General features: G+C 37.6%; 1 protein-coding gene across 1 annotated transcript in view; it reads left to right on the forward strand.

The window, feature by feature from the left end:
• The window catches only part of LOC139135323 (isoleucine--tRNA ligase, cytoplasmic-like), a 48786-nt gene that overhangs the window by 11263 nt on the left and 14368 nt on the right, over window positions 1–23155 (forward strand). The window contains 15 exon segments of the mRNA XM_070702667.1: window positions 398–588; window positions 1046–1246; window positions 2834–2926; window positions 3374–3478; window positions 4706–4876; window positions 5903–5982; window positions 5985–6046; window positions 7139–7259; window positions 8066–8157; window positions 10063–10262; window positions 18087–18189; window positions 19894–19977; window positions 20481–20768; window positions 21091–21186; window positions 21491–21667. Of these exon segments, the coding sequence (XP_070558768.1) occupies window positions 398–588; window positions 1046–1246; window positions 2834–2926; window positions 3374–3478; window positions 4706–4876; window positions 5903–5982; window positions 5985–6046; window positions 7139–7259; window positions 8066–8157; window positions 10063–10262; window positions 18087–18189; window positions 19894–19977; window positions 20481–20768; window positions 21091–21186; window positions 21491–21667 (2064 nt within the window).

Here is a 23155-nt window from a genome sequence, read left to right on the forward strand (position 1 = left end):
ATAGAGTGATTTTGAATGAATAGAACACATTGATTGGCCATGATGGTAGCAGCAATACGTGCATTGCCTGAGGGGCTTGAGAGTTCCCCCAAATAGTCTGTTTCACAAGGCAGGAGGCTGAATGATGGAAGAAATTCAAGTTTTTATGTTGACATCAGTTATTTTTTGTTTTAGAAACCATAGAGTGTATAGCCGGTTTCATCGTCTTTCAGAGATTGGACAACTGCATGTTAAAAAGTAATAGTTTATGATCATCTCAGAATTACATTAACGTGGCCACAAAAGTTCGCATTCTTCTCTATAAATGGAATTATCCATCAAGCTGGTGAGATCACGCGTTCCTGACTCCAAACTCTTCATTTATAATGATCACTTCCCCTTCAACACATGCTTTCAGGATGCAGACAAGAACATCATGAAAATGCTGAAGCAGAATGGTCGTCTTGTTGATCAGAGCACGTTCAAACATAGCTATCCATTCTGCTGGAGATCAGAAACACCATTGATTTACATGGGTATTCCCAGCTGGTTTGTCAGGGTGGAAGAATTAGTGGAGAAACTGCTGGATAACAACCAACAAACATACTGGTGAGTAGGTACCAGATAGTTGAGAACAACAAACAAACATACTGTTAGTTGATAACAACCAAGAAATGTGCTGGAAACAAGATGTTTATGAGTTTATAACAACCAAACATACCAGTGAGTTCGTAACAACCAACAAAGAAATATTTGACTTCATGCCATTGAGGTCAAGCAGGTAATTACCCCCATTTTTAAGGAAAAGAAGCCAGCATACTGTTCCAAAGTCTGAAACAGACACAATGCATCAGTCAAGAACAAAAACAGTAGACAAAGCACAGTGCATATTACAAGATGAAAGTTAGAATGATATATAGACTTCAGATGGTAAAATCAAAGTAGTAATAAGCAAATGTGAGTGTTTTATTAGCTGTAAAATGTTTCAATGTTTTTAATGAAGAAAAATGTTTTACAGAATGTTTTACAAGTATGTACCATATAATAATACTTGCACTGTTCATAGGGTCCCAGAGTTTGTGAGGGAGAAGAGGTTTGGAAACTGGCTGAGGGATGCCCATGATTGGGCTATTTCCCGGAATCGATACTGGGGCACTCCAATCCCGCTGTGGGTGAGCGAAGACTTAGAAGAAGTGGTCTGTGTTGGCTCTATTGATGAGCTGGCACAGTTGACAGGCACAAGGGTCAAGGACTTGCACAGAGAAAGGTAGCTTCACTAATACTTTTTTTCTGTACCCAGGTTTTGAAAACTGCCTGATACTGGGGCAAGTTCTTTTAGTCCCCGTGGACTAAGTCTGGCAGGGACTTATAGATTGGGTCCTGTCTGTCCGTCCGTCGGCAGCCGTTCTTTGTCACCCCTGAGCAGATTGTTTTCAAACTTTGCGCAAGGATAAAGTACTGTGGCATACATATGCATGTCAATTATTTTGCGATACGATCCAATATGGCTGCTGGGCAGCCATTTTGTCGCAATATTTCATGTTTTTGAACTATAACTCAACTATCCCTGAACTAATTTCGTTCAAACTTGGTTCTCAGATAAAGTACTATGGCATATATATGCATGTCAATTTATTTTGCGATACAATCCAATATGGCCGCCGAGCAGCCATTTTGTCGCAATATTTTCATGTTTTTGAACCATAACTCAACTATCCCTGAACAGATTTCATTCAAACTTGGCACACAGACTTTTGATCTTGTCATGGAAAACACAAACAGCCATAACTTTACTGTCCCAAGTATACAAACATGACCCCCACAGACCACTATCATGTGATTTCCCACATTTAACAAATTCACCCCTCTTCCCCCCTGTAATGAAGCTACAATCAATTACCGTAATTTAAACACCATAATCCAGTGGGGACTGTCATCAGCAATGACTTGCCAGATCAAGAATGACCTTGATTACAACAGTGACAGTTGTGGACTGTTGTGGACTGTTTTATGAAAAGATGGTGCTGATACCGTTATTTAGTCTGCTTATGTTTTCAGCTGAGTGATAGAATGCAAACTCAAAAGATTTCTTGATGACAACAAGGGTATGACCAGTTCCTGTCATAAATGATTGTCAGTATTCAAAAAAATCATTTAAGGTGAAGGCTGCACGTTGCCAACACAGTATTTTTCAAAGGAATATTTCTCATCTACAAGGAAACCCCCTCATATTATATATTTTCAAAAAGTAGAGAATCTAAAGTTTAGTATGGTAGCAATAGTTTACTTAAAGGATGAAGGCGTGTATATTTAGGGTAAAAAACTCAATTTTGGTATTAACCCTTTGAGTGCTGTAATTTTTCTCACAAATTTTTGAGTAACATTTTACCAATTTTTATGAATTTTTCTGTAAGTTTTTTTGATAACTTTGGACAAAATGGATATCACATCTCATTGACTACAGTTTGTTATCAAAATTTTGGCAAACAATCAGAAAAATATTGACTGGGGTGACTTATTCAAAATGTAAGAACTTTATTGCCAAACAAAATAGTTGTTTTGTTATATAGCATTGAGAGAACATAATTTGACCCAGCCAGAGTGGAGTTAAATTCTTTTGAAATCTTGAAATTGAGAGGAAAGAGAAGCCAGTGATTTGCATACATTTATATAAATTAACACTTTTTATCACACAAATTACAGCTGCTTGACAAGCTTAAAGGTGAACCCAACCAATATTTTTATTTTGGGTTAACAAATTAATTAAGATCAAATGAATATATGCAAAATAGTGATTCTGAGCAAAATATGCTGTTTTAGGTGCAGCACCATGATATGATCTTGTTTTTTCCAGCATTGATCACCTGACCATCCCATCAAAGCGACCCGGTCAAGCACCTTTGAAGAGAGTGCCTGAAGTGTTTGATTGTTGGTTTGAAAGTGGCAGGTATGTATTCTGGGCAATTGTGAATGAAAACAAAAGAATGCAACATACTTGCCTAGAGGGCGCTATATCAAAGTAATTGTGAAGCTCTGGTGGTGATTGGTATTTGATGAAGTGCATGGGAAACTGACGCTGGCGGCGGTTTTAGTGTCTAATGTGCAAAATAGCATTAAATTCACAGTCATGGAATATATCAGCACTGGAACTAGATTATTGACTAAATCAAAATCAACTTACTGTGTTTGGAATTACAATGTTTGTGATGACATTTTCTCATGAAAGGTATGACCTAGCCTTTCACTCTTGTTCAACAAAATATATGTACTTTAAACTTTTCTTCGCAGCTACTTGCACTATGCATTGTCAGTGGAAAAAATGACCCTCGGGCATTCCATTCTTGTGGGAGTTTCTCACAATTATTTTCACTGAGATTCCCATCTCTCATTCCAGCATGCCGTATGCCCAGCAACACTATCCATTTGAAAACAGGCGCGACTTTGAAGACAACTTCCCGGCTGACTTCATTGCAGAGGGCATTGACCAGACAAGAGGATGGTGAGTTGTCAGGTTGTCATTACATGAAAGTCTGTCACTTCGCAGCACCAGATTCTCCACTGTATATTATTGTATAGTGGGCTTTTTATAGCAACTGTTGTGTGAAATTATGGAGACAGTTCTGTCACACAGATGTCACTGTAGATTGATTTTGCGTTTGCGGTATCTAAGTTGGGCAGTCTGTCATACAGACCTTATTAGGATTCTTACAGTTATTGCCATCATGACAAAATTAGAATCTCAAAAAAAACCCTCTGGAGGATTTGTATGACAATTGCTGTGTTCCCGGGACAGTCAGTTGTGCAAGTGACATACTCAGGAAATTTTATTGAATGGAAAATATCTGTCATCCTGAAGTAATCAAGATCTGTGTGTTGTTTTAGTTAGGCCATTTAAAGAAAATTCTTTGTTTGCCGTCCTTGGATTTTTGAAAAACCTATCAGCAAGCCAGGGAAAAAACAAACAAACTCAGATAAACAACACAAGTGTATTAACATAAGCTCAATTTTTATTTGGTTTCCTTTGGAAAAATAATATTTTTTTTTGTAATACTGTTTAACATTGTGTTTGTTTTCTTAATTTTCTCTGAAAACCTACGGAGGGCAAACAAAGAACTTTATTGAAAGTGCCTTATACAGAACTTGTACACTTAATTTCGTCTTTTTCATCTTACAACATCAAATCACTGAAAGAATTGAACGATGTTTCAATTTTTTGAGCTTGAGCTCTCTGATAGAGCTCATTTCTATCAAAAAATAGCTGAAGATAAAGTACTATAGATGTCACATACATTAAATTTATGTATTGACCATTTTAAAATCAATACAACGATATTCAGTCAATTCAGCTTTCCTTGTTTCCAATCCCAAGGTCAACTCTCTTTCGAACATACCACTAATTCTATTTTCTGTTGTCCTCCATATGTTTATTTGCAACAATACAATCCCAAACTCTGTGTCGATCCACATCTGTCAATTTCTTTACAATCCTTACACGGGAGATTCCATTTTCTTCCATTGAAACGACCTCAGAAATGTTGGTATGTGTTGTATAGTGAGATCTGTGTGTTTTTACACCTTAACAATTTCTTTTCATGGAAAAAGAGTATTGTATTCTAAAGTACTGTTTTAACTATTAAATTTTCTATCCCAAAATGCTCATCTTTACTTTTTAAAGATATCGTACCGTCTAAAGCCTCAGCAAATATTCTTTTTTATTTCATCTTAGGTTTTACACTTTACTGGTGTTGTCCACTGCTTTGTTCGGCAAACCACCGTTCAAAAATCTGATAGCCAATGGCCTGGTTTTGGCTGCCGATGGTGCTAAGATGAGCAAAAGGAAGAGGAATTACCCTGACCCGTTGGATGTGGTCAACAAATATGGAGCTGATGCACTGAGGTGAGAGGTCCGAAACTCTTGCCAAGGCATAACTCATACTTGAAGCACAATTTAATGATATTCATTTATGCAAAGTATGACAATGAATTTGAGTGGCAAAACCAATGTTGACTCTTCCTTTTTAAGATGTCAATCCTAGGTGCTCACCATTGAAAATTTACTTACCGACATCCTTTCAAGCACTGTTTGAAACCTTCTAAGTCAGTTTTTGAACTCAGAGGGACGATCCAGTGCTACATTGATACACAAGTTGTGACAACCAGCCTGACTGAGTCTGGATGGTCAGATGTTGATGTTACAGCTTGTGAACACTTGACTTTACGATGCACATAAGAAAGGCAAATCTACCATCAGTACCAGTATAAGAAAATTCTTGACCTTTTTATTGCAATGGTTTGGCCCAAATTGTTTGGATTATGGATCTGTTTACGGGAGTGGGTATAACCAGGAGGTAATTAGGGATAATTGAAATGAGAAATCTCTATATTTTGAAATTATGAAGAACACCAGATGACCATGAATGACATCAAAATGTAACGGTCATTTTCAAGTCATTTTAGGTCATTTTCAGGTCATTTTGGGAATCTTGATATCCATAACCAGTTTCCAATCTTTGTTAGTCAAACTGGAATTTTAACTCTTCACAAACATTTCCCACTCAGTCGCACACTTTCAAATACGCCATGTGACCCTTCTACGGCAATGGTTTTGCTCAGCACACATTGTTGTCAATGGTGATTTTACAGTAAACCTGTTTACAGAGAAATAGGTGAGCAGCTGTGTGAATTTACTCCAGATCAAGCTTCTTGGTATGAAGCAAATCAGATCAGATTAATGCTAATTTTCAGCGATCGATTGTTAAGTTCTGGTACAAATGAAGGCCTAGTTCAGATACAGGTGTCAATCTAAACATATGCAATTCCCCATCACATCACATATCGTGTAATTCATATCTGCATGTAGTTGTTTGTAATTATTGGCACAAAAAGAAGTACACAGAAGACCAAGCTTTTGCTTCAATTTCAGGCTGTACTTGATCAACTCACCTGTTGTCAGAGCGGAGAGTCTCAGATTCAAGGAGGAGGGTGTCAGAGATATTTTGAAAGACGTCTTCTGCCGTGGTATAATGCTTACAGGTTCCTCATGCAAAATGTGGACAGGCTGAGAAAGGTGAGAGTCTGAGAGAATCATCATAGATGTGACTTGGATAACAAGTACTATAATTGTCAAAGTGTTGAACTTTACTCATGCACAATGCTCAGAAACTTTGCATTCTTTCACATACCAAAGGACAAAAATTTAGATCGCCATACAGAGTGTTACAATCGGAGAAGTGATTTCAAGATATTCATTATTCAAAATGGCTGCCATTCTCTTTGTAGACATTGTGGAAAAAGCAAACTTTAGATGTTCATAAAAGTTAGATGGTGAAACAGTAATGTTCTGTACAAGTTTTAAAAATAAATGAGTCCACAAAAATGTTACTAGCAGAAAAAATGTCACATTTTGAAAGATGGAAAATTGTACCCAAACTTCATTCCACCTCTGTACATTTAGCAACAACACAGTACAAGCACATGCATGCATCATTTAGTGAAATGAAAAAAAAAATTTCTCTCATAAAGATTTCTTTGTTAATAGCAAAACACTGTTGGGCATAGTTGATAACTTTTTATTCACTATCGTGACCACTAGCCATACACAACTCTTGGAAGGAAGCATATTGCTGGTTCATTACATGCCTTGTGAATCAAACGTCATACGCTCCATAGGATTCAATAGTACCTCAATAGTACCTCGTTGATGACGTTGCGGGACACATAGTCATAATTTGACTGAAAGTGAACCGGAACTATTTTCAACTTGACAACTTCGGGATTAGAAAATAATAAAATTACATGTGGTAGATAGTAATGATTGTTTTCACAAAATTATGCGAAAAAATTCTACAAACTGCATCACAGTGGTTTAAATATATCAATGCACCATTCAATGATGAAAATCATATTTTGTATAACATGGAAATAAAGCATATAATAGTCATTTGTATGTAAGGCCAAAAATTTGGAGTGAATATTATGCAAGAGAGACATGTAATGAAAATATTATAGCCCAAACAGGGGACTATGTACCCACGAGGCAGGAGACCATTTGCGTACCTTATGTCGGGCAAATGGTCACCTACCCTCGGGTACAAGGTCCCATGTTTGGGCTATGATGCATAATATATGAGTATTTTTGTGTGTGTGTGCCAAATTATAGGAGGATGGACTACAATTTGTTTACAATGAAGACAAACTGAAACCCGTGGACAATATCATGGACAAATGGATATTGTCTTTCACGCAGAGTTTGGTAGATTTCACACGAAAAGAAATGGCAGGTCAGTCTTGTTACAGTCGATATATTTGACCAAATATATTTAGCAGTCAGTGTTTGTTATGGTCAATATATTTAACCGGTTACAGTCAGTATATTTGAATTGCTCCACCACAACTTAAAAAGTTGTGTAAACCCTCTTCTCACAGTAGAACACAACTAAAAAGTCAGCTCATATTTGTCAGTTATTAACTTCTATATAAGGTTACAGTTACCTGTAATCTAAATATGCCCATATATGGTCAAAGGGGCGTCCCTTGGTATTCAAAATGCCCATGTGAGGGTGCTGTTTTTAAAAAGTGGCCACCTGCTTAAAATCTGTGATTGGTTAGATTTTCTCTTTCCATGGTAACTGTGGCAAAATTGGAACAGGTGACAGGTATACCTTTAAATTATTTGCACAATGCATACTTTCCTTATTTCCAGTTTAGTCACTGCCAGGGCTGGGCAAACTGTTGTGTATATCATCCATTAATAACTGAAGACATGTTTTGACAAAAGTACAATTATGACAGATCACCTGTAGCCTAGGGCATTATTTGATCTCAAGTATACTTTTAGTTTGTGTCACATCTGCGTGTTGCTTTCAAATAATTGGACATGTTTGTTGATGTTTAAAACACTCGTAATTTTGCCAATGATTCATACACTTGTGAGTTTTAATGATGAGATATTTGTTATAAAATCAACAAACCCAAGACTATGCATTTACATTTGTTGTGAAACCATGAGAGAGAATTCAGTCTTAGTCTATTTTTATGATCAAAGCACATAAGATCATGAAAACAATTTATTCTTTCTGTCCCCTAGCATACCGTCTGTACACTGTGGTACCAAAGCTTGTTAGATTCGTTGACAAACTCACAAACTGGTATGTGAGATCCAACAGGAAGAGGCTCAAGGTGAGAGAAATGTAACACACTTCAACTTTATTTCCTGTCATGGCACACTGGTTTGTAAATGCTGTCATTTGTTTTGAATACTAGGGTACTCTGACATAAGGTAGAGCATGTGGAATGTTGTAAGGCCAAACACAAAATTATGTTACTTTCTCATTGTGATCTTCTTCTAAAAATTATCAGGTGATATGGTTGTCTATTTTTTCCTTTCTTTTCCTTGGTTGGTTTTTGAACTTTCAAGACTCAACCACAGGCCTGAAAATAACAAAGCCAGGATTTTTTCCAGGCATTGACAAGCTCTGACATGTTGAACTATAAGGACGAAGAGCTCCCAGTTCATGTGATAGCATAGATATTAGCATTGTCAATGTGTAGCACACTCCTTCAAGTGAATTTATAAAAAGGGTTGATGCGGCCAATCTAGATCAATGTGTGCGAGAATGAGAAATAAAACTTTTCTGTTTTTAGTTTCATACCCTGTAACCCTTTGTGGGTCCCACATACTCACTGAAAGTATGATTGTAATAAAGCTCTGCAATGGAATTTTACAAAAGATCGTGTGTTATACTTCAGAAAGGCAGCATACAACATTTGTGTAACTGTTTGTTCATCAAGCATAGTACAATTGACCCAAGAGAAAGTATGTTTTGTAAATATCAATGTCTCAGATTATCTATATCAAGGTTAGGCTTTTGTAGATAGCTGATTGAGTAAATTTTTCGGTATAAAGTTGGTATGAATAAACTCTTAATTTAGGTGCTCTGCTGGCTCAGCTGTTAACAGTATGTGACTTTTTCATTTGCATATACCTGTGCACTTTGACATTTAGTTATACCTTTGCTATGATAGATTGTAGAGTACAAACTGTATCAAACACACTCTGCTTTACAGTAAGCTCTAATACGTTTGCAAGGATGTCAGTCACAAGTATTCACTGTAGATAATTTGCTCCCCAACTTCCTGTCAAGCACTGTTGAAACCTTCTAAGTCTGTTGTTGAACTCAGAGGGACGATCCAGTGCTATATTGATACACAAGTTGTGACAACCAGCCTGACTGAGTCTGGATGGTCAGATGTTGATGTTAGAGCTTGTGAACACTGATGCACATAAGAGAGGCAAATGTATGATCAGTACCAGTATGAAGAAAATTTCTGACCCTTTCAACAAAATGGTTTGGCCCAAACTTATTGTTGTCAATGGAGATTTTTGACCAGTTTACTGGGAATTAGGGATGAACGGGGTCAAATTATAATTTAGATCTAGTAGGCTGTGACATCAATAAAATCATCCTTTTCACCACAAGCATAATTTGTGACATTTTATATTTTGTGCTTTGTATGTTGTACATCACTGTAAAATATTCACATTCTGTTATGACGAATTACATTCACGTCAGCTTCGCTTATGTATTAGTACATAAATATGATGGCTATGAATACAAAGTGCAAACTTTGTCACAGTGACTTGGTAACCTTCAGGTGCAAAAAATCTGCTTCTGAGTGCTTCAGTTCCATTAATGCTGGCCGAAGTGGTGAATGTGTTTCTGAACACTCTTTGTTATTCTGTCTGTCAAATAGCGGTGATCGCAAATAATGATGTCATTTTGTCTCACGTTAATATGCATACATAAATATTTGTCTGCATTTTCCGCTTAAACGACGAAAATAAAACCTGCGAGTGTTACAATGGCTACTAAAAGGTAGTCTAATTCGTATGAATTTATGGCTTGGACTACAAGCTGCAACAACAGCTGTGCATGCAACAACAAAATTTGTCCAAATTTTAGGCAGCGTTGTCCAAAGTCACACATGTGCAGCTATATTTAGTAACAAACCTGAAATCGTGATCAACACTATTCTTTCCTCGTGTATCACCTTCAACAATCTTATTTTTTTGTTTGTTTACAGGGAGAAGGCGGCACTGATGATTGTCTATGTGCACTGCAGACACTGTTCAGTGTTCTCTTCACCATGGTACGAATGATGGCGCCATTCACGCCGTTCCTTACCGAACTGATCTATCAGAATTTACGGCATTTGATAGACCCCGCGGCATCCAAGGGACAGGATACCAACAGTGTCCACTATCTCATGATACCACAGCCAAGGTAAGGGGTATAAAATGTTCTTGTTAGCCTTCAGTTTCACTTTGTTGTGTCACACAAATTCAGTAAATTTTTCGGTATAAAGTTGGTATGAATATTGACTTCTATTATGGCATAGGAAAGACAAAGCTGTGTCGAAAACTCATGCCTAGTTGAATTTTATGTTGATTGAAGACACCAAAATTTACTTATAGAGGAGAAACATTTGACTTTTAAGATAACTATTGGCTCTCCTACAATACGAGGTATGTAATTGTCTCGAAATTGACATTGTACGAGCAGAAGTACTGGCTCGTACTTTCATATTACGAGTGACGTATGCAAGCTATAAGTCACACATGCCTTTTGACCTAATTTTTTATGAATACGCTTAGGACTATGTTGTATTCCATGGATGAAAGATTTTGTTTATGTGAAAGGATTTTACGACAAACGAACGCTTAGACACATTTTCTGTGTATATTCGAAACTCGGAAGTAGGAGCAGGTGTGAACTTCGTATGATTATTTTTTTGGTCGTGAGAGCGGGTTCAGTGCAGTGCGGAGGAATACTTTTAGGCTTTGACTTTCGGACGAGTCTGTACGTACGGGTCAAGACTGGAGACGACGCGACACTCTCTGACTTATTATACGCCACGATGGTAGACTTTTTTGCAGACGTCGATTTTAACATTAAGCTGTTAAAGAAGAACCAAAGAAGAGGTTGCAATGTCCGAACATCAAGGAAGAGACCTCGATTGGTTGTAATGCACTTGAACCTACCGCCGTTGTAAATCTTTTTACTTTCTCGAATTCGAAAGTGCAATGATTTCACAGACATAAAACCTGCGTGGCTCGCGAGTCAGCTTATGACCTCGAAATAATCTGATCACCACATTATGTTAATCACAGTGTACAATGAATAATATGAAGGATTTTATGAGTTGGCGGGTGTTTTTGTGGCACCCGTGTGCACTTCATGTTGTACAGTCTATTTGAAAATGACCTCTACTCAACAATGATTTTAAAGACTAACATTTTTCTGACCTCGCATTCAAATTCAAGTTTGAAAAAGCACATTATTGGAACCACACTATTATTGGTGTGTATTGTTGAGATTACGGCCCGCCTATTGAATATGGTATAGTCGGGTCACTGTGGGGTCAATATTCCTGTTTGTCATCGCGGAACTTGCAGAAGCCATACAAGATATCGATGCTCGATACTTCTATATTCAATTCGTTCGTTCGCGCTCCTGAACAACAAAAAAAACATCACTCAAAACCAACTCATCACATTCCAAACTTACCTAGCTACACTCAGTTCGGTAGATAAGTTCCAGGCATCAGTCGTAGTATAAATGCTGACGTCGATTTGTCGACGTCAATGAAGTCGGCGTCGACGTAATAATGTATTTTTACAAATACATTTATTTATTTGGCGTTAATTAGAGGAAAATCACATCAGAGGGTGGATGACGTATGTATTACAATATCCCGGGTAGGCTAAACTGGCCGTTTTATTTATCGCTATTAGTGCCTACTCCCACCGTACCGCCCATCGTCTGTAACTTGCATGCGATGTTGCACACGAACGAACGCCAATGCCAGTCACTCAGAGTCGTCGGTTTTCTGCTACCCAAGTTGAAATATATGCAATTATGAATGTCATTTTTAGCTACTATAGACTATAGTCTATAGAAGCTATTGGGATGGGTATCCGTCCGGCGTCAGTCTGTATGTATGTATGTATGTATGTATGTATATATGTATGTATGTATGTCCGTTTGTGAGGCGTCCGTCCACTCAAATATCTTGAGAACCGCAATACTTACTGATTTGATATTTGTTGTGTAGATGAAAAGTATGATTTTGAGAAACAATTTTTTTAATGTTTTGATATTGTTGAAAATAGGCAAATTAGTGCCAAAAAAGGTGTTTTTGGTAAAAAATCTTCTTCTTCATAACCTCTGGTCAGACAGCTTTGTTATTTGGTGTACAGGTCCCTAGGGGTAACCCAACTTAGATTTGTTCAAATTTGATGAAATATGCAAATGTGTATTTTTAAGGAATTTTTTTAATTTTTTTGTCATTTTTGGTCAAAATTTGACTCACATTGTATATAATTCTTGTACTGTATAAACCCTATCAATTCACCCAGAAAAAAAATAATTAATATGATTTTAAAGCCCCAGTATTTGTAACTTTTACCTTTTTTTATGTTCGAAATTACATATTATTCTCTTACATCCATCGTGAAATGTTGTTCAGTAAAGAAATAAGCCAAATTTGTGCTCCTGTAGTGACATACAAACGCTAAATATTGCCCGATCGAGTTGGATTGCCGCGCGGGTTTGTTGACAATTTGTAGGCTGTGCACGTGATCGAGAACGCCGATACTGATGACATCATCGACCCTGCAACATTCCTGGGGCCTTGCCATGCCACGCCACACTGCCCGGGTAATCGCCCATGGTCGCCGGCTGAATGACCTGCGAATGGTTTTATTTTGTTCTTCTCCGTTCAAATACGTACTGCTACTGTGTTTCAGAGGATACAGAACTTTGGCAGAGGAGGCTAACATTCTATTCTGGTACCGTGTGCGTTATATACGGATTATTCAAACTGCAGTCGGCAGTGCACCGATGCGCACCCTGCAGTTGGTCACTTAGAACTCCGGCCGATGTAAAATCAAGACTACACTATATACACTTGGCTCACTTCTGTAGGCAAATAGCTATCAAAATTGAGTAACTTGAAGTAATAAATTTCAGCTGATTGTCGCTTTAGCGGCAAGATGATTGCGAAATCGAAGCAACAGAGTTTGGCAATGTAGGCTGTCGAATGCAGTGAACGCGATGGCCTTTGGCAGCAAGTAAGGGAACCGTCAGTATTTACGACCTGGGGGTCATTCAAAAATTGAAAGTGATAAGGGGGTGCTCAAAATGTTTTTTCTTTGTCTTAGTTTGTCCTCAATGACATAATGATTTGTTGATTATATATGTTTTACTCTGATACATATTAAATAAAAAGAAAATAAATACTTTAACAGTACAAATAAATATCAACTAGATGAAGCAAGGCTAAAAACTACAAGTAGGTGCTACTACTAGCAATACTTATTATGATAGAGAAGATAGTGACGATGAGAATGATATCGTTGTTCATGTACGCAATGGCACCAGCGACATTAAAGATGAGGATCGACAGTGGTGATGATGATGTCACACAGCAGTTTTCTGCAGTCGTTACCAGGGTTGGAAGGAGAGGCTGGGTCATGGAGAAATGTTCTCGACAGATATCACTATAAGTGCACAGGATCTAGGACAAAACTGAACTGTTGTGAATTCATCCTTTTTATTATCATAGAAATGTATATTTTATTTGACTTGAGTTCAACAACCATTTTGACATTTAACCATACCATAATGACATGCTACCCATCCAAATTTAACAATACTATATGGTCGGAGACTGCTTATTAGGTGAGCTTTTATATCTACATATTATTACATGGGCTCAGGTAAGCCAAACTTTCTGTTAGAGAGGGGGTTACTCAAAGTCATCATGGTTGGCTGGGGTGCGACTCAAAATTTCGGAGTTTCTAATGTAATTCCTCCGACCCCAGATCGTAAATAATGACGGCTCCCTAAACAGCTGTGAACGCCTGAGTCAGAACGATCGGGACCAGTATACGCACTGCTGTATCTCAGCGAAAATTTAGAAAAAAACAATGGAGCTACTGCTAAGAAATTTACAGATTCTTGGCTCTTGATGCATCAGTTACTGAGCTTTTATACTGGTAAAAAGGCATTCTGAATACAGCGGTAAATTTCCTCCCAAACGAGAAAGGATAACACGCGGGCATTCTGCAATGGACGCTGTCAATTTTACCTTGCTGCAGGCCCCACACCAATCTCGGCCCGGCCCCGATGCACTTGTACAGTCTACTACCTCCATGTAGTACAGCCTTACAGGTCTAGTAGCTGGCCAAACACACAAAAAACAACGTCGCAGTGTAAATTCCGTAGGTCAGAACCGTTGATCATAAATTTTCAGAACCAGTGATGTTAAAACTTTTGTATTGATCACTTCATTTAGGTTTATGTGAATGACTTTCTCATCGAGCTGCGTCTATAATTGTCCCGGGCATTGTCCATGCAAATTTGGGGCCTGCCTTAGCTCCCTAGGCCTCCGATCGTCTGTAGACTACAGCCTGAGCAAATTGTACAGTTGTGAAAGTCAGATATGTATCATGAATTTTATACAAAAATATAAACAACAGAATCAAACCAAGAGGTTAGTTTGCTGTCGGGCCGGGTGCGCAGGGGATGACTTTGCAGTGAGGCCGGGATCTCTCTTGCGTTCGAACTTCCATCGCATCGCAGCTACCCGATACTTGTTGTACTACTGTAGTCCTTGTGAGGATTAGATACCCGTTACGTTCGATATTATTTTGAAATACTTTTAAATTTAATAAGTAAGACTTTTGTACTGCATTCAAGATATAATTTTTCCTCTCTGAGCGTTTTCAATTACGCCGTACGGCAACGATATGTGAAGTTGATAGGCTGTGTTGCCTGCAGCGTAGCCTGGCCATACACAAAACTTCGTTTGAGGTAGACGGAGCAGAATCAGTCCCGTCATTTATTTTCAACGAAATTTTCATTATACTCCATAATGGAAGAAACGACTAGTTCAATGATTACAATGGTGAAGTGTTGAATTTTTATTCATATATGTTTTTCTCTCCCAATTCATTCAGCAAACTTGATCTCCGTACCGTCGGTCACAACGTGCAGTGCCTTGCATGAAGCTTACAATCGACTGCCTCCGTCGTTAGTTTAGCTGTTCAAGACGTTTTGTTTGCACGGCTCATTATAGTCGGAACAATCTGTAAACACTTACATATTTATATCTTTCCGGTATTTCACCCAACTTGGCGTTTTTGTGATCTTCGCGCGTTTTTCGCTGAGTCTCCAGTTTCGATGGACCAGACCTTTTCGAAGAGCGTATGGTTTCTACGGACGCCACAGTAAACTTGCGTAGATGTGGTTGAGCATGCGCGGTGGAGTGATTACGTTTCGTTTCGTGTGTCAACAAAGCTGACTTCTGGTCCGGACAAGAAGTCATTTTCAATCCTTTTACTGTTAATCGTGAGGCGGGCTGGGCATGCAAACCATGCGATTCAGTATTAATTATGGTCTACTTTCACATACTGAGGATGTCATTTTAATCAAAAATATGAAAAAAATTGTTAAAAGTTACAAATACTGGGGCTTTAAATAATTGAATTAGGAAATCATCAAAGCCAAAATAATTTTAGTGTAGAATTATCAGAAAGTTCAACTTTTTTTGACAGTTCATAGTGAAATGCTTACCATCCTGGAGGATTAAAACATGTAAAGGCAACTTTCCTGAATCCCAACTTTGACATATTTTGAACCGTCATTTATTGTGCCCTGTATGTTATCCAAAAGAAATTGCTCAAAATAGTCGATAGAGATAGAGATAGAGAAAGTTCTAATTTCCATTTATGGTTGACTTGGTAAGGATAAAATAAAATTACTTTTTGAGGAAAAAAATAGAGTGGTCAATTAAAAGAGTGGTCAAAGTGATAGGGTTTTTATGGTAAAGCTGGGCTGTAAGATTCCTCATGTGCTATTTATAGCAATTATGCAATCTGTGTAAACAGTGCAATGAAAGTTACATGATTCCTTATAATGCTTTTGATGACCTTGAACTTCTTAAGTTTCAAACATTTGTCTCTTCAGTGTGCTTTCTCTGAGTATGTACAGTCTCAACTTATTCAACAGAACTCACTTTCAATGTTAATCACAGATATCCACCTTCTTCATCAATACATGTGTCACAAAAGGTTATTTTCTACATAACACAGCAGAGCTCTGTCAACTGTTGAGTTGCTTGTTCTTTCAAAACCGCTGGTCAGACAGCTTTAATATTTGGTCAAAGTGATAGGGTTTTTATGGTAAAGCTGGGCTGTAAGATTCCTCATGTGCTATTTATAGCAATTATGCAATCTGTGTAAACAGTGCAATGAAAGTTACATGATTCCTTATAATGCTTTTGATGACCTTGAACTTCTTAAGTTTCAAACATTTGTCTCTTCAGTGTGCTTTCTCTGAGTATGTACAGTCTCAACTTATTCAACAGAACTCACTTTCAATGTTAATCACAGATATCCACCTTCTTCATCAATACATGTGTCACAAAAGGTTATTCTCTACATAACACAGCAGAGCTCTGTCAACTGTTGAGTTGCTTGTTCTTTCAAAACGCTGGTAAGACAGCTATAATATTTGGTTTACAAGTCCCTAGGATGACCTAAGTGAGATAATTTCATACAGTCAGGAAATACTTAATTTTGTATCCATGTCTATAGTAGCTTCAGGGACTTTGGCCCTATGTTTGAAAATTCACTAATGCATGCAATATCAATTACGATGAACCCACAATTTAATGTTGTTGAGATTTGTCAACAGTGTTATAAATATAGTGAGTCAGCAAAGTCAGTAGTAGGGCCTACCCACGTGAAAGACGTTTTGAACTCGTTCCCGTACTTGCTACATTCAAGCTGAAATCAGTCAAGTCATTACGTGTTTATTTCGCATTGGCCTATTTGCTATATTTAGCACCAGTACTCAGAACCCCTCTTTGACATTCTGTTTGGCATGTTTCTACGTTCATTTCGAATCCTATTTTGTCTTTTTTTTTCAACGCTCAGTTCGACGCTGTTTTTGTTTTTCCACGCTCAGCTTGACGCTCACTTTGTCGATTTTGGGACCTGCATTACGTCACTCGTACTTTGAAAGTACGGCACATTACATCACTCGTACAAGCTCGTAGGTCTGCTCGTAGTTCGTCCGTTTTGAGACGATTAGATAAATGACAATACACATGACGATGATATTTTCAAAATTAAAGAATTGGATGTAGCTCAAGCAAGTGTGAAGTAAACATTTTAATATTTCCGTTTATACTCAGAGGATATTAAAAGCAAATATACAAAACCCGTATTTCACTGTTTCTATTCCATGGTCAGCTTAGAAAAAGAGCTGGTGCTTTCCAAAGATGAGATAGGTTGATGGAACACGTTTATCAATGTTTTGCCAGGATTTTAAAAGATAGATGAATGGTTTGGGGAAACCTTGGTGACATTTCTGTCCTTTTCAATGTGACACTGACTGTGATGATATAGCATAGGAAGCCTCAGTGAAATGGCAGTAAGAGTTGTGGTAAAGTCTATTTTCAAATATTGAATTTTAAAGTAAACATAAAAGTAAAACTTTACCACAAAAAATGCAGATGAAAATTGTAAGACATTACTTACAGGCCAAAAATGATTATTAATTTGATCTGCATTTATTTGCATGACTGTGTAGTACGTTTCTCTGCTTACAATGATAACGCGAAATGAATACTGGACTAACTTGTTCAGGAGATTTTTTGAAAAAGCAGAAAAGTTTGGTGAAGCTGATGTTAATAAAAAAGATTTAAATTGTCTGTGGAAGTGTTTGTTTGAAAAATTGTAGTGTATCAAGCAGATATTTCAATATTGCGTCTCACATATAACATGTAACTTTCAAAATATTTTGTTTTGTTTCCTGCTTGCTCCAATTCAAGGGCCGTAAAGTGTAAATTACACAATATTAGATTCATGAGCACAGAATAATGAATAGCCCCCCAACACATGCTGCAATATCCGTGACAAATTAAATTGAAGCATGACTCATGTTTAGTGCATTAATGTGATATTGCACATAAATCAGATCAGCGGCGGAAGGGAGACGTTTCATTTCTGAGAAGGAATCGTTTACACTTGATTGCAGGAGCGACTTGATTGACAAAGGCATAGAGAATGCCGTGGCCACCATGCAGACTGTAATTGAACTGGGCCGGGTCATCAGGGACCGCAAGACGCTGCCATTAAAGGTACCTGAGAATAATCATCAGAATTTCGTACTCAGGTGTTCTTAATTGGTTGCATTTATGATATTAAGTAAATATTAATGGTGTCGTTTTGGGGGGCTCCGATTAGTCATATTTGTTACAGAATTGGATTGCCCCAAGGTAAAAAAAAAATTCAAGTTGATTTATTGGACAAAGACTGTTACAATGAGTGCGCCGTGCTAATTTCCATTTGGGTGATCATACTGTGTAAAAGCACAAGTTGACCATAACAGTTATGAAAGAGAAGTAGACTATTGCTGAATAAAATAATGGAAAAATCACATATATTAACACAGTTACACAAATTACTCTTCTGACGTCAATTCAATTTCTTCTGAGAAATTTACACAGGTGCGCACATGTATTACATATGCGCATTCTGATATGTAATTCTTTTTTTTTTTTTCACAAGATGCTAATTAGATGAAAATAAATGTCAATTTGCATAAAAATGCTTTGATAGGTCTGTCGGAAAGACAATCAAGGCAAATCTTAAATTCTGCCGTACATTAACTTGACAAGATTTTCTTCGTCATTTTCAACAGAATAACACAAGTTTAGTCATAGAAGTGAACTAGTTGTGAACCTGGGAATTTTGGCGGTACCAGAATATCTTCATGCAAACTGACCAATATTTTATATAAGAAATTATTGCTTGTTAGTCCCCACGGACACCGTCCAGGGGGACTTATAGGTTTGGTCATGTCCGTGCGTGCGTGTGTCCGTGCGTCTGTGCGTGCGTGCGTCCGTCCGTCCGTTCACGCAGATATCTCAGAGACGCCTGGAGCGATTTCATTCAAACTTGGTAAAAGGATTACTTCATATGTCATACAGATGCACGTCGATTTGTTTTGTGATACGATCCAATATGGCTGCCAGGCGGCCATTTTATTATGATTTTTTCATGTACAGAGCCATTACTCTAGCATGTTTCAACCTATTTTATTCAAAGTTGGTACAAGGACATTGACCTATGTCATACATATGCACCTCAATTTGTTTTGTGATACGATCAAATATGGCTGCCGTGCGGCCATTTGTTACGATTTTTTCATATACAGAGCCATAACTCAGGCATATCTGAACTGATTTTATTCAAACTTGATACAAGGACATTGACCTTTGTCATACATATGCATGTCAATTTTTTTTGTGATACAATCCAATATGGCCGCCAGGCGGCCATTTTATTACAATTTTTTCATGTACAGAGCCATTACTCAGGCATGTTTCAACCGATTTTATTCAAAGTTGGTACAAGGATATTGACCAATGTTATAGCTATGCACATCAATTTGTTTTGTGATATGATCCAATATGGCCGCCATGCAGCCATTTTGTTACGATTTTTTCATGTACAGAGCCATAACTCAGGCATATCTCAACCGATTTTATTCAAAGTTGGTACAAGGACTTTGACCTATGTCACACACATGCACATTGAATTGTTTTGTGATAAGATCCAATATGGCTGCCGTGTGGCCATTTTATTACGATTTTTTCATGTCCTGAACCACAACTCAGACATGTATCAAGCGAATTTATTAAAAAGTATTTTGATCACAGACCTAATGAAGAGGACTCTATCCTCTCTGAGGACCTGTAATCAAAGTACCCATTAACAAGTGGGGACTGTGTCATCAACGATGACTTGTATTTAGTTATGTACTTGATGACTGATTTCAGTATCCTCTGCATGAAGTGGTTGTAATTCACCAAGAAAAACAAGTTTTAGAAGATACAAGATCACTGGAAAAATACATACTGGAGGTTAGTCTACTCCCTCGTGGTTTATGTGAACTTGTCAGAGATAAGTCCCGTTTATTATCTGAAGTGACATCTTTTACAGATCACTTAATCATATAAATTTAACGTAAGCAAACAGTGAAGGTAAAGATGTTTGACATTGAAAGTAAAGGACTGAATCTGTAAATGTACTATATTGTTATTCTTTAAATAAGTACAAGAATTATCAGCAAGGAATTTCCAGTCAAGTGCCAATAAAATATTTTACAATCAAGGAGTGACATATTTGGCTTATTGTATCATTTACCATTTTATTTTGCTAGATGCAGTCTTGGTTCACCTGTCTGTCTGTCTGTCTGTCTGTCTGTCTGCCTGTCTCCCCTCCTCTCTATGATTATAATATCTGCCAATATGAGTATGTGTGTCTCTCCCCCCCCCACACTTGTGCTGTCTGTGTCTCTCTCTGTTTGTTTCTCTTTCTCACAGTGCCGTCTGCTTTTTCTCCCCATTTTCCCTTCACTACGCAGGAACTGAATGTACGGCAACTCACCACATCGAAAGACAAAGAGAAGTACGGGGTTCACCTGAAGGCTGAGCCTGACTTCATGGTGCTGGGCAAACGTCTCAAGGCCGACTCCAAAGTGGTTGCCAAGGCAGTGAGGGAGCTTAATGATGGACAGGTCGAAGAGTTTCAGAAGAAAGGAGAAATGGTCGTCCATGGACACACTTTGACTCTTGAGGATATCAGAATTGTGTACGCATTTGATCAAAACAGCAACCAAGAATCCAAGTATGAGGCTCACTCAGACAATGATGTGAGTAGACAATCTTTCCATACTTTTGAATTAGAAAAGGAGCGTTGAATTTCTTTTTCTTGGAAAGCAAATTGAGTTATTAATAGTTGTATTTAAGTAATCCTGTCGACCATCAATCGTAACTGAGTCATTCTGATTTTCCAATCAAATACACTCTGGTGTAGTTCAACAAGGTGAATATTTCATGTCTAATTTCATCACCCCTACACTGTTCTATCCCATGATGCGACACTTCTGGCAAATTTGACGGACATTTTCATGTTTATCTTACATGTCATAATGCTTTTTTAGCACTGTTGATTTTTTTTTTCTGATTTATCAGGTTCTTGTCTTGATTGATGTAACACCGGACCAGTCCATGCTGGACGAGGGTGTTGCCCGGGAAGTCATCAATCGCATTCAAAAACTCAGGAAAAAGGTATGGCTTATCAAAAGCAAACTCTGTTTACAGAGATTTCTTTTCTCATCACGTGTGATATGTGTTCCTGTTTTACAGTGTTTCCTTGGTGAGTTTGTGGACATGCCGGAAAATCTCTTTGGGGGAAATACTAAAAAACATTCCCAACCAGTTGTACTCTGTCGCATTTGGATAAAGTCATCAAGTTGCTGTTACAGAAGTATGCACTGAATTCTCACTTTCAAGTCTTTTGAAGAACTTATAAGAATGTAAGTCATACCAGGGTCTTGTCAATATCTACAACCTTCAAACTTTGACCTTGCAGGGCAAGTTGGTTCCCGTCGATGACATCACAGTATTTTATGACGTTTCACCGTCTGGCGAGTACTTGGCAAAGGTAGTGTCAGACCACAGGGAATACATCACTAGTACCATCAAACAACCGTTGCAACCATATCCAGTGCCCAGTGATTCTGAAGTCGTTGTCCAGGAAAGCGTGCAGGTAAGTTGTTTGAGTGTATTTCGTTGGCAAATTGTGATCTCTAAGCATGTGAAAGTACAATATATTGTGCTCTGACATCTTATTGTGTGGAATGACTTCTGTAAATAGAGTTCATTACCAACAAAGTCATTTCATCTGAAGAAGAGTCCTTGTAATGAATTATGCAAAACTGACATTTTAAAATGGGTCCACCAGTGAACATTCTGTATGTATACAAATGTTTGTAAATCTCACCTGGTTTTATTGAATTTGATTGTCTCTGTGTTCTCTGTGAACTCTTTACATCGGTGAACACTAATTAACCTAAAGCAGAATAAAATATAGGCTTTAGCACATTCTTCAGCCTATCTTGTCAGAAAGAAATACGGTAAAGAAATTTTGCTTTAAAACCTTAGCACATGGAGTGTCAGTGCCAGTAGGGTTTCCCCGAATATAATTTTTACCATTACAGTTTGAAATATTGGGGTCAGAGGCCAACTGTTCTTTTTCAGATGATAATTCGTTTTGTGCCGACCTGTTAAGAAAGGTCACACATCCATACCCATCTTGAGATCTAGGACAGATCGATACCATTCTGTGAAATGTTGTAGATTAAATTGACCTCGTAATCTGAAACTGTGAGTGCATTTACAACCAGTTGGCGTTTATTGAGTGTCAGTTAGATATGGCTTTGATTTATCTTGCATTTCAACTACTGTGTTTGCCGGCTAGAAGCTGTCTGTATACTGATGCCAGTCGTGGTATAATTCCTATGAAAAACAAGGATTCTGACTTGACCACAGGAATGTTCTGTAATTTTGATTTTTCTTTTGAAAATTAAAACGACGCTTTAGTTGTAGTGATATTCCCAGTCCTTTTTTTATTTTCGATTTTCATCAGTTTCTTTGTCACATGTACCCATGTTAGTGACAAGTGATGCTGAGTCTTGATATTTCTTGTTATACTGGGCAATTTTTTCACCCTAGTGGTTCAGTTCTGTTTGGTGTTGTTGATACCAACAACTATGATATTACAATAGATCATACAATGACATGAATGTTTCTCCGTTGATGAAATTGTAATTCTCATCGTTCAGCACTTTAAAATAACATCATTTCTTATCATCAAAATTATCTTTCCTAGCAAGTTTGATGATTAAGTGCAGCAGTATTGATTTATGCCGACTGTGAATGCAAAATACTTTGATGAAACTATATTTTGAGAGTCTCTGAGAATATTGATGAAACTTGTTCAATTTTAAAGACATCAAGCAAGTGAAATTCATTACAGCATGCAAAGCTGAAATTTGTTAAGTTGCGATTTGTTAGATTGACATCATTCAGCATGTCATGAAAACCATGGGTGTGTCACTTTATCTTGATTGATTGCCAATGTTTTGAAATTTTCATTGAATCTGACGTTAATGTTTTTAGTGCATAATTTTTTAAATCCATTTTGACACCAAATAAATGATAATTTTTTTTTGTTTGACAAGAGAATTAGCAAAAG

Source organism: Ptychodera flava, chromosome 6, assembly GCF_041260155.1.
Source record: "Ptychodera flava strain L36383 chromosome 6, AS_Pfla_20210202, whole genome shotgun sequence".
Classification (NCBI taxonomy): Eukaryota; Metazoa; Hemichordata; class Enteropneusta; family Ptychoderidae; genus Ptychodera; species Ptychodera flava.